We start from the raw sequence: 11,974 nt of genomic DNA on the forward strand, positions 1-11,974 counted from the left end.
TCATAGCTTCCTTCAATTTTATTAGAAAACTAAACTAGATACTAGAGAACCACAAGACTTGTTAAAATATAAATGGTCTAAGATGGATGTCACAAGAATATTATAACTATTTTTATGTCCTGTGTACCTACAGTAATAAAAAAAAATGGAAGAAAAAGGGAAAATACTGTATCTGAGTTAGGATTATATGCCACAAACCAGATGCAGTATGTTTGGCTATATATGATATGATATGATGCCGGCTCCATCAGTCTTAACACTTGACTCGCTAAGGAGCTTCAGCTGCTTCGGTTCTTACCATCCTTTAGCAGTATGTGTCTTGGTAATGAAAATTCAAAACCTACTGTAATTGAAGTGCCTCACTAAATCTCTGTAGTAACCCTGTAAAAGAGCACAACAAGGACAGGGACAATTGTGTTTTTGACTACATGCATTCACGCATCTTCCTTGTAAAAACCTGGAACCCACCTCATCCACAGTCATTCTCTGTCAGTACAAGTTACCAACTAATGTAGCCTCAGGCCTCTAGCCTCAAGCTGATACAAGCTGCAGGTTACAGGTCACCTCACAAGTGAGGTGACTTGTGGCATTTATCGAACTGTACAACACATTTCACATTCCCACTTTCCAAGACCTGTTAATGGACTTGATGATGTTGACCTCACCCGTCAAAATGGTGAATGCCTCATTTAAAGTTGTGCAGCTAGTGTTGAATAATCACCACGCCAATAAACAGTATATTTACCTTTGTGATACCTTTAAATATAATATTTAATCCTGCAGCCTGTCTGTTGATTTCTTGAGCTACATCATCCTCCAGTCTTTATAACAGCCAGACCTCACCCCACCTGTAGAGGCAGCTTCGCAAACACAGGACAAATACTCGGTAGATGACGCATGCTCTGGCCTTGCTCTTTCCGACTCTTTATCACTCTTTGATTCTTGCTTGCAGATCTCACACACACAGCAACTGTAAAGATGAGACTATTTAATTCTCTGAGACCAACCTGTGTTTTGCTAACACATTTAGACAGAAGTTTATTTAATGTTAGTGACAGAGTGAAAGCGTAACATCAATTATTCATCCAAATTAGAGATGACTGAGGGACTGTCACAGATTAGCATGTTACTGAAGCCATCAGCTCCTGTGGCTGTTGGATGACAGACGTGTTATCATTTTGTGTCTCTTGTAATTAGAGACTGACTTCACTCATAAGGAAATTATTATGAAGATGGCATCATTATGAATATTGTTAAGTGATGTTCTCATTAGTCATTGTGGTTTTTAATGGGCTTCATCATTGAGTTGAGTCCTTGGTTAGTATTACTTAAAAACTTAATGTTGTCACTTCTTAAAGGAAGAGGTCGATCATGATTTTCCCTTTAAAAACAACAAATTCATGAAATATGTGTAAACACACTTGAGTCTATTAAAAATGTATATGTATTCAAGGACGGGGTGCAGGAAAGCAGACAGACAGTCACACGTGAGCACAGGTACTGGCAAAGAATCGGTTCCAAAAAGAAGATTGACTTGAGTTTATTTATGGGCTTGGTTCCAAAAGACTGCATACTTTGAAATTTGCCTACAAAGTTTGCAGCACAAATAGTTTGTGTGTGTGTGTTTCAGGCTCCACAGTGTATACCTGCATGTTGAATAAAAGAGGGGGAACTGAGTCTGACCTGACAGTGAGCAGACTGGAGCCTGGTGCTGCCAATCTGCCACTGGCACCAGAATCCAACGGTGAGAAACCGCGTGTGTGTTTTGATTTCAGATTTACCTGCCATACTGTTATGTTTTATGTGTTGCTGGATGTACCTGTCATTCTGTTGTCTCTTGTTTTGACTTTATTGTTGCTTTGCTCTGCTGTATTTATTGTTCTGTCTGTCTATTATTCTTCTTATGTTTTATCAATACAGTACAAAGCAATATTGCCAATTTGTTTCTGAAAATCAGATCTGTTGTTGCATTTTCTATTTATTTTACCTTTTACTTTTTCTATACTTTTATCCCTTCACCATTTAAGAAATTTGCAGCCCAAGAGCTCAGATAACATTTTTAGATACAGTATATATAAGAGATTAAATGAGAAGTTTTCTCAGTATGCTGTACGTCATTGTTCCTCTCCTATTTCCTTTAATCTTTTCTTTTCTCTCCCACATTTGCTCAGGTGATGCATACTACCTGGCTATCGGAGGTGCTGTAGCAGAACACAATTGGAACCACATTAGAACCGTTCTTCAGGACCAAGGTTTCCGCTGCAACCTGACAGACCACTCTGAGGACATGGGGATGATCAGCATCCAGGGACCCAAGAGGTGGGGAAAGAAAAGTAGCAAAGAGGAAGAGAAGAGACATTGTCATGATTTATATGTTCAGGTGTGAGTGAGGGTGGTGGAGAGGAGAAAAGAAGAAGCTAAGTCACTGATCTAAAGACGGGATATGATTCACATCTTGGACACAAGATGTTGGGAAATGTCGAGGTTTTCGATCAATAAGAGGAGAGCAGGTTAAGTGGTAATTCTCAAGTACTGGCCAAAGGCATAAGGGGTTAGTGCAGGGACAGAGGTGGAGTGAGAACTGGAGACAGAATCAGTTAGGTACAGAGTTAATGCTGCAGTTTAATGCAGCCTTTAGCTTTGTCATGATGCTATAAACCCTGCAAAGTAAATTTAAATCAATTTTTTATCCCGGTGAGTGATAATGATAAAGATTTCTCAGAGCAGGAGTTGTGTTTTCTGCTACCTGGCATAACTTGTCACTAAATCTGATGGAGGCAGCAGCAAATGGCTCCAAACTGGGGCAGAATAAACATATATATTATTTAGTATATATATTATTAGTAGTATTATTGTTGTTGTTTATTATATGCTTGTCAAATATTATATTCTCACAGTCCATGCTTGTACATTTCAGTCTCAGAGCTTCACATGAGCTTAGGGTGTGGACTGACACAAGGACTAAATGTTAAAAGCCCTGTTTACCTAATGTAAAGTATTCATAGTTTGTCTCATAATGCATTCTATGGCTTAGCAGGGATATAAAGATTTTAGATCCTAAATGAGAGCGAGCAGGGATTAGGTTATAACAGCAGCGTCCTGTTCAAATGCTGTCAAACACTGGATTTCTGTGTGGAAGTGCTCTGTATCTAGCCTTTTGCCGACTTGTTTCAAGGTCTTGAAAAGCTCTTGCTCTTGGGTTTGTTCATTCAGCAGCTTCCATTGTGTGGGTTCCTAGAACTGTACAATTTGCACAGGGCTGCAGCTGATAGTTATTTTCACTTTATTGATTTATGTGTAGACTGGCGATTTATTCAGGGTCTACCGCGCCTCTCAATAATTGCAGGGACTGACTCCGGCCCCTGATGACCCTTAAAAGGAAAAGTGGTCTAGATAGTGGGTGGATGTTGTTCAGTTAACCACTTGGTGTGTAAAATGTCAGATTTTTTGTATTATTTTTTTTTAATCTCACGTTCCCAAAAAAATGTTGACCTCTTTTGTCGAATGAAAACTCCAAATAGCAAAGATGCCTTATTCAATAGCACACAATATATTGAAAAGCAGCAAATCCTCCATGCAAGAATTTCACCCAGTGAACGTTTGGTATTTTAATTCTTAGATTATCGTTACTTCTCAAGGTTCCTCTTCTGCTGCAGACTTTTTCCAGATTCATCTTTTAATTGACATTTTTTTATTGGTTTTTTGTCATTGCCCTACCTTCTCTCTCTTAAACTCCAGTTTTGTGGTTTTGCTATTTGTGTTTGTTTTTTTTGTTTTTTTAAATAAAAAAAAAAAAAAGAAATCATCTAACTGAAAATATCAATGTATTCCTTTTTGACCTCTTAATTGAGAAACACGGCTTTCTTCATCTTGAGAAATGTACTGCTGAAGGTGGTGCTGCTGCGTTTGGACAGAGGAGTTAGTCCCAGCTGCTTTTCTTTATTCTTGCTTCTTCCTACAGTTTCTCTCTGTTCTTCACTCAGAGAGTGAGCCGGGCCTGTAACTCTTCCTGATCTCATGCTCTGAACTCCTCGTCTATCTTTTTCTTGCCCTCTCACCTCCTCTACTCCCCACCTCTCTGCCCTCTGTCTTTGTTCTTCTCTCTTTCCAGCAGCAGGGTTAGGCCACTCTGTTCTCTGTGTGGGCTGTGTCGATTTCTTCTCCTTGAGGCTTTTCTCATCTTCCTCTCTCCTAAGTTTTTGTTTCTCCTCATGTCTCTGTAGATCTTATCCAGCTCTTTCGCACTTTCCTCTCCCCACTCCTGCCTTTTTTTTGCTCAATCACCTATTCTCAGTGTCCTTTTCCCCTTTGTCAGATTTTTCTATCCCTTCTGTTTTTATAGCTTACGTCAAACCAGAAATCCGTGCGTCAGTAACTGTGGCCCAATATATGTTTCTGGGTGTGCGTGTGTGTGTGTGTGTGTGTTTCATTATAGACACACACACATGATATGATGTTGATTATGGAGCTCATTAAGTTTTCTAGAGCATCCAAAGTGCACTCAGCTGCAGAGTGTCTTGCTTGTCGTGTTTGCATCTGTTGATGTTTCCTGTGTGTGTGTGTGTGTGTGTGTGTGTGTGTGTGTGTGTGTGTGTGTGTGTGTGTGTGTGTGTGTGTGTGTGTGTGTGCTTTGGTAATATAAACAACATTAGCGTCTGTGTTGCTTCTCTCTGCACGGCGCTGTAACGATTCTCAGCCCCTTCTGCCACATGCGAGGCATTGCAGAAAATCAACCCTCCAATGTTTGGGTTTTGTTTTCTTTAAAGCAAATTGATCTCTTTAAAGCTTGAGGAGCAGCAAAATTACAGCATTTATGGAAATGTGCTTGTGTTTTTCCTTCCCAGAGGTGTCTCCAGTTCTCTGGAGAGGGGAACTCTACACATGCATATTCTCTCTGATGAGAGAATATGCATGTTCAGGAGGAAACCGGCGCTTGCTCGGTCTGCTTTGTAATTATAAACCTTAATTATAATATATGACATCCTCTAAGAGAGCCGTGTGTGTATCCATCTTCTGATCCACAGCTGAAAGCCAGAGTTAAGTGGCAAGTCAATGAAACAAATTGGTGGTTGCAAGCCCCCTTTACCGCACACACACACACACACACAACCATTTACTGATTATATATAGCTAATTGGCCTTCCTCTTGAGCTTTTTGAGTTCAGTAAGCAAAGTTGGAAATTGGGCATGAAGAAAATATCAGCCTGTGCATCATCCTAGCACACACATGCATGCATGCACACAGGCATATATGCAAGAAATGTTTTATTCAGATATTTCTACATCCGACTACGGCCACGTCAAGTGCTTTTTCTAAAACGGGACACCCACAGAGATGCACAAACATGTATACGCAAACGTGACCCAAACCCGAAATCCCTAAATATCGTCAACCTTGGCTCGATGCCACACAGTTGCAAAAATATCTTTCAGAACAGGCCTCGTGCATTGTATTCTCTACCTGCCCACTCCTAAATATACAAGTGTACAAGTAGCAAAGTAAGCTAAACTTGGTCCTTTTTTTACTGTTGACTCATCTTTATGTAATATTGATATTTAAAGCGTGTGTGTGTGTGTGTGTGTGTGTGTGTGTTTAAAGGAGATTGAGAAATGGTACCTTTCTACGGCAAATATAACACATCTCGCTGTAGTTTTTTAATTTAAGATGTTTGGTTAATTAATATTAATATTCCAGAATTTATCCAGTGCCAATATTACTTGTGATGTGAGAAACATGCCAATTACATAGGTGTAAATCTAAAAAATAAATAAATAATGTTTGACAAATTGACAAATAACTGGCTCGTTTTATAATCTGTGTTTTCTCTTCTCGTGCAGCCGAGAACTACTTCAGGAGGTGTTGGACACAGACCTGAGCAATGAAGCTTTCCCATTTTCAACCCACAAAGTTGTCAACGCAGCGGGACATAAGGTGAGAACACACACACACACACACACACACGCTGCCTCAATTCCTTTCTAGAGTAATTGGACCTGGTATATTTGTCGACTTCAAAATAACCCTGTCAGTGCGAATTAAATAAAAAAATCCAATTAATTAGAAAATACTTCCATGCAAATCATAAGCTCTTGAGTGAAACAGGTTTATTACTGCAAAGGTTCAGCCAGCAGACAGTGTGGGACAAAGGGCATCTCTCAAGGCACCCTTGTGTCTTACTTTTTCGGGCTTCCTTACCTCTTTCCGTCTTCTTTTTCTAGTTCTGCCCCATGAGGTCTATCAACACAGTGTTTGTCAATCTAAAAGTTCTACTTAGATTTATTTCACAATAACACAATAATGCCATAAGTTATGTAGCCTCAGATTGTTGAGTTGACCTCTACAGTGTTTCTGGCCCCACAACAAAAAAAACGAGCATTCTGCACCGGCACATGCAGCGACCCGTATGTCCACACACACACACACAAACACACACACACTCTTGCTCTTGCATGAATTATACACCGCTCCAGTGATTGCAGTCAGCATCTTCTTCACAGCTCTGCAGGAATATTTGTGTGTGTGCGTGAGTTGCTTGTGCTGTGCTCCAGCTGGTTTGCCGGCCTTGTCTGGGTGACATTTTAATGGCTGCACTGCTGTGAGAACAGAGCTCTCTCTGCCCTCTGCTCCCACAAAGCTCATTAGACACTTTCTCCGTCTCCTTCTCTCTTTTCCTCGCCTGTGTTCTGACACGCGTGTTAGGTCATACGAATTCCTGTTTATATGCTTTTTTTTGCACTGTGTGTGTTTGATGCTTGCCTGGTAAATCCGAGTGACAGTGAGCATGAGGCATCAATGTGCTTCTGTGCGTTTGTTGCCTGCGTTTCTCTGTGTGTGTGTGTGTGTGTGTGTGTGTGTGTGTGTGTGTGTGTGAATAAGTGCAGGCCGACATGTACTGTACTGTCCTCCCTAGAGTTTCATGGCATACATATGGGGCCCAGGGTGATCCCTGGCTGGCCAGATGGCCTGGCTGTCATAGCACACACTAGGGAAGCTGTGAGGAGAGTCTTCTCTCCTAATTTTTCACTCCCTTCCACATTGTCTCATTTGTTTACTCTGCTCTTGTCATTAGCTTTTCCTTATTTTTCAAAGATTTTTTTGGCTCCTAACCATTCTGATATTTGTCAGCCTGATACTCAAACTGTGTGTTTAAAATAATAATTGTTAACAGCAACTACAGGGTTTTCCGGAAAGCCAGGTTTTTGACATATTTATTAAATTGATTGGTCTTTTGGATCTGTGGATCTTTACTCTGTTCCCCATTTAGTGCAGTTTCAACTGTGTTTCCCACAATCAGAACAATGAAAGTATTGAAGTGTCATAACCAATAGCCATTACGGTTCACAAATACGTTCCTTGTGATTTGTAGGATCTCGTTTGACCTTCACATAACTCAGTCCCTCTTATATCTATTTTCTATTTTTAATGTCACCTCCCTCCCTCCTGATTCTCCTTCTGTCATTTTCATGATTAGATGATCTGCTCCTTGAAGATGAAGTGTATGTGCAGTAAAATCAGAGGTGTGGCAGCATGGTCTTCCACATGTCTCTCTCCAGCTCACTAAGCCTCCTCCCACCCCATCTCTTTTCCAGGTGCGGGCAATGCGTCTATCATTTGTCGGAGAGCTCGGCTGGGAGCTGCACATTCCTAGAGACTCTTGCCTTCCAGTCTACCATGCTCTCATGGCCGCAGGTGCAAAGCATGGCATCATAAACTCAGGTTACAGGGCCATCGACTCGCTCAGCATAGAGAAAGGTAACGTAAATGGTTGTAAAGACTAATCATAACTGCTCAAGTGACATATTTACTCAATAAGTGAAGCATGGTTTGTGTGGAGGGGTGTATTTTAATAGTGCAGTACAGATTTGTTGCAAATAAATGGCACACATATGTTATGCTTAGGGATTCTTGCCATTTCTCTTCTCTATCAGGCTACAGACATTGGCATGCTGACCTTCGCCCAGATGACACACCCTTGGAGGCAGGTTTAGGCTTCACCTGCAAACTGAAGAGTTCTATCCCGTTCCAGGGTCGGGACAGGCTAGAGAAACAGAAGGAGGAAGGGCTGAGGCGGCGCATTGTCTGCTTCACCATTGATGAGTAAGTGAAGCCTCTGAAGCAATGATATGAATATTATGTTCTTATGGTAACAAACATTTTACAAAACCCCACATGTATTAAAAAATAGCTTTAATTCAAATTTTTTCAGCAGGGAAGCTACATTGCATGTTGTCACTTTTCTGTGTTTTCAAGAACAGCCTCAGTAAGAGAAGCCTTAATTTTTCATGGGATTAATGCATTTAGGAAATGCTAATCTAAATAGATGCTGATTGAATTAATATCAAATCTATGTTTCTAAGTTACAGGACAGTATAATGGAATATTACTAAAATATATATAACATATTACAATACGTTACTTTCAAATACTATTTATTAACGAGTACAATGCAGGACAAACACAGTATTTTATATAGACCTTCCAAATCATTTTCTTCATTTAGATTTTCGGATATAATTCAAACAATTCATTGCTGTTTAGTTAAACGCAAACAACTACTTGGTTTGGTGATTATTAATATTTAATAGTCAGCTGAGGATTACATCCTCGTGAGAGAATGCTACAGTGCTTACACTTCCGCAGCCAGCTAGATATACACAAAATGGCATTTCCAATTAAAAATAAATGTTTCTGTCAGTTCTGGAGTTTGCATTTTAGAGATGCGAGTTCACAACAGCATTCAGTGGTGTGAACTCGCATCTCCATGAAATCATTGCTAAATTTATATGCAAGAGAAATTGTAAAAGTTGTATATGTCATACGAGCCAGTTGACAGTTGTGTATTATGAGTGTGTGTGTGTGTGGTCTAATCATAGCATACAGTATGAGTGAGTGCAAAAGACAGGTACTGGTGTTGGACTGTAAAATGTTGCTGTGTACACGGACAATCTGAGTCTGAATCTATTTCAGATTTAATTTGGTGACTGTGTGACTCTCTCTGTGCGTCTCTCTCCCAAAGAAAAATACCAATGTTTGGCCTGGAGGCTATTTTCCGTAACGGAGTTCCTGTTGGACACCTGCGCCGGGCTGACTATGGCTTCTTTATCGATAAAACTATTGGTTATGGATATGTCCGTAACCCTGATGGAGGAGTGGTGAGACCTTTAACGCACGCTCTATCTTTATGTGGATCTTTACCTTCTGTGATTGTATTTTTTTGTGTATGTGTGTGTGTGTAATAGATGTGAATATGTATATCAGCCTCATTTTTCGTTGTAACAAAACTATAATTAATCAGCATTTTTCAAGAATGTGAGCCGGTCCTGGGAGGTTGGTCAGTCTCATTTCAAGTCAGTTATAGCCTGAAGCTGTCACTCTGGTCCCAACACTCATTTTACACTGAATGAAAGCTTTTATTGGCCAGCATACAGTGTGTATGTGTTTCTTTCCTGATGATAATACAGACACACACAAAATAACACAACATCAGACATAAGGATGGAAGCAGCAAGAGACACAGATGTTATTTCCTGAAGTGATGTCCTCAAACTCATTTCATTCTGAAAAATATAACTTCTGCCTCTCTCTTTGTGATTTGCTTAGATTTGTATCTCTGAGTGTGGGCTCAGCATAGAGACATACTGAATGTCACACACTGATCCTGTGTGTATCTGTGTGTGTGTGTGTGTGTGTGTGTGTGTGTGTGTGTGCGTGTATGTGTGTGTGTGTGTGTGTACTCATTTGTTTAAAATCCATCCCCCAGTCGTGACCAGCAAAACAAAGCGGATTGACCCTTGCCTTTGTTGAGCACTTCAGTTTGGAAATGCACTCACAGACAGTGTATAAAGATGCACGCGCGCGCACACACACACACACACACACACAGCTAATGTGATTGTAGGAGATGTGCTCTGTAATACCAAGCGACAGGAGACCAGATCTCTTAGACCTACGAGTCTACTTGTGTGGATCTAATTTGTGAGGACCAATATGAGTTGTAGAAGATGAGAACGAGGACATTTTAGCCTTTCCCCACTTTTGTAAACGCCATGAAATGGCTGTTTGACACATAAGGTTTGGTTTTAAAGTGAAGGCTATAATTAGGTCATGGTTTATTAATTAGGTGTAATAGTAGAGAGACGTTTGTCACTGAGTGTCCTCACAACTGTAGAGAAACAAATAGGATTAATTCATGTCCTCCTTTCTTTCTTCTCTTGTTTCTTTGTGAGCATGAATAAATTGAATTGTATAATCCTTAACAAGAACAACTGTCCTCTTCACATCACCTTCTTCCAGACTTTGTATTGAAATGTTTTCAGTAGATGCTATTTGTGATTTGTGAGCGAGCTCTTATGATTAAAGGGATAAGCACATTGAGATTTCATATTGTAAGAAGAGCACCTGCCTAAATCTAGGGATTTATTTTTAGACTACAGTGGAATTGATTTCACCTACAACCAGGTATCAATTTGAATCTCGGTAGAAAACAATCATAGCGGCTGAATGTTGCAGGGTTGCTAGGGAAAAAAGGACCAGACACGGTTGTGTTGTTCCCGGTGTTCCTGTGTGGTTGTAGACACTTAGAGCAGTTCTGTCCCTGATTACTTGAGGCCTTTGACCACAGTGCAGTTCCTTCTAAAGCCTTAAACACGGAGGTGTGTGCGCGTGTGTGTGTGTGTGTGTGCGTGTGAGATCAGAGTGACAGATCAGTGGAGAGCTGCACGGAGGGGATAAAGGAGGCAGTCAGTGAAAATTGGCTCTCTGTGTAACGAGGGAGCTGACATTGACGTGTGAGTGAGTGAATTGCTCTCAACGTTGTATGACTGCGCCGTTCTCTCCTGTCAGATATGAAACCATGGAATTGTCTCTTCCGGACCGCTGCGAACACACTTTTACAAAGAGTGTGGAATAATTGCTCGTCTGATCTTTCTCCCTCTCTATTTTAATTGCCGTCATCTCCCCATCTACAGAATTTTAAAATCTCCTACCATATCTTATTTTCTAATTTTCCATCCATTTCTCTCTCCTTTTCTTTATCAGGTGAGTGCTGACTTCATAAAGAGCGGCGATTTTACACTGGAGAGGATGGGAGTGACGTACAAGGCCAAGGCCCACCTCAAAACCCCGTTTGACCCTGAGAATAAACGAGTGAAGGGCATCTATGCTTGAGACAGTGGGTGAGAGAGATGCGGCTGTTTTATTCTCTACCTGTTCCCTTTTCTCCAGTAATCACAGGAGTGAGTACATGGAGTACTGTATTAGGGAATAAAAGTATGTTCTGCAGTAGCTCTACAGGCGGTTTGAGTCCGATTATAGTGACTGATGTTTGTGCTGATAATAATGTCTAAACAGAATTTGACTTGCTTGTGTTGTATCTGAATCTGAGGCAAACAGCCTGTTTATCAGAGCTGGGGGAGAAAGGCAGGAAAAACGGCCCAGAACCCCGAGGCACAGTGTACCAGCTGCAGACAAAACACTGCTGAAGAGGAATGACAGAAAAAGGGAACAGTCATCAGAAAGCAGTTGTTACAGTTTTCTGATTCTTCTCTGTGGTGTTAGTCTTCTGTCACTGCTGTTTGCAGACTCTGTACAGTACTACAGATTCATTCATGCTCCTGTTTGTCTTGTTTTGCTGTCAAACTTAACATTTCGTGCATCGGCTTCACAGTAAAACAGTTCAGGAAATGTTAACGCTTCCCCCCCCTTTTTTTTTCCCATGAGCATTTTTACTGTAAAGCGTCAGCAGGAAGAGATTGAAAACTGCTTTAACCTAATTAATGAATCCTTTCAATTCAAAATTTGAGCTTAGTGCAGCAGAGTATTGTAAAACAGTACTGTAGGACTAATGTAATTAGTGCTGCGGAAAATCGCAAACGTTAATTATGCTGAGTCTTTGTTAGAGCTTTTACATCTGAAATGTATGGTGCTATTACATGTATGGAGTGAGTGTGTGTGTGTGTGTGTGTGTGTGTGTGT

At 40.6% G+C, this 11,974-nt stretch overlaps 1 protein-coding gene across 2 annotated transcripts in view; it reads left to right on the top strand.

Moving 5' to 3' along the window:
- The window catches only part of sardh (sarcosine dehydrogenase), a 29,606-nt gene extending 17,654 nt beyond the window's left edge, over nucleotides 1-11,952 (top strand). For both annotated transcript variants that reach the window (XM_026339936.1, XM_026339935.1), the window contains exons 16-22: nucleotides 1,631-1,744; nucleotides 2,172-2,319; nucleotides 5,839-5,932; nucleotides 7,591-7,753; nucleotides 7,930-8,098; nucleotides 9,018-9,153; nucleotides 11,039-11,952. In XM_026339936.1, coding sequence (XP_026195721.1) covers nucleotides 1,631-1,744; nucleotides 2,172-2,319; nucleotides 5,839-5,932; nucleotides 7,591-7,753; nucleotides 7,930-8,098; nucleotides 9,018-9,153; nucleotides 11,039-11,167 — 953 coding nt within the window. In that variant the 3' untranslated portion in view covers nucleotides 11,168-11,952. The remainder of the gene's footprint in view (nucleotides 1-1,630; nucleotides 1,745-2,171; nucleotides 2,320-5,838; nucleotides 5,933-7,590; nucleotides 7,754-7,929; nucleotides 8,099-9,017; nucleotides 9,154-11,038) is intronic.
- The last annotated feature ends 22 nt before the right edge of the window (nucleotides 11,953-11,974 follow it).

This window comes from Anabas testudineus, chromosome 22, assembly GCF_900324465.2.
Source record: "Anabas testudineus chromosome 22, fAnaTes1.2, whole genome shotgun sequence".
Taxonomy (NCBI): domain Eukaryota; kingdom Metazoa; phylum Chordata; class Actinopteri; order Anabantiformes; family Anabantidae; genus Anabas; species Anabas testudineus.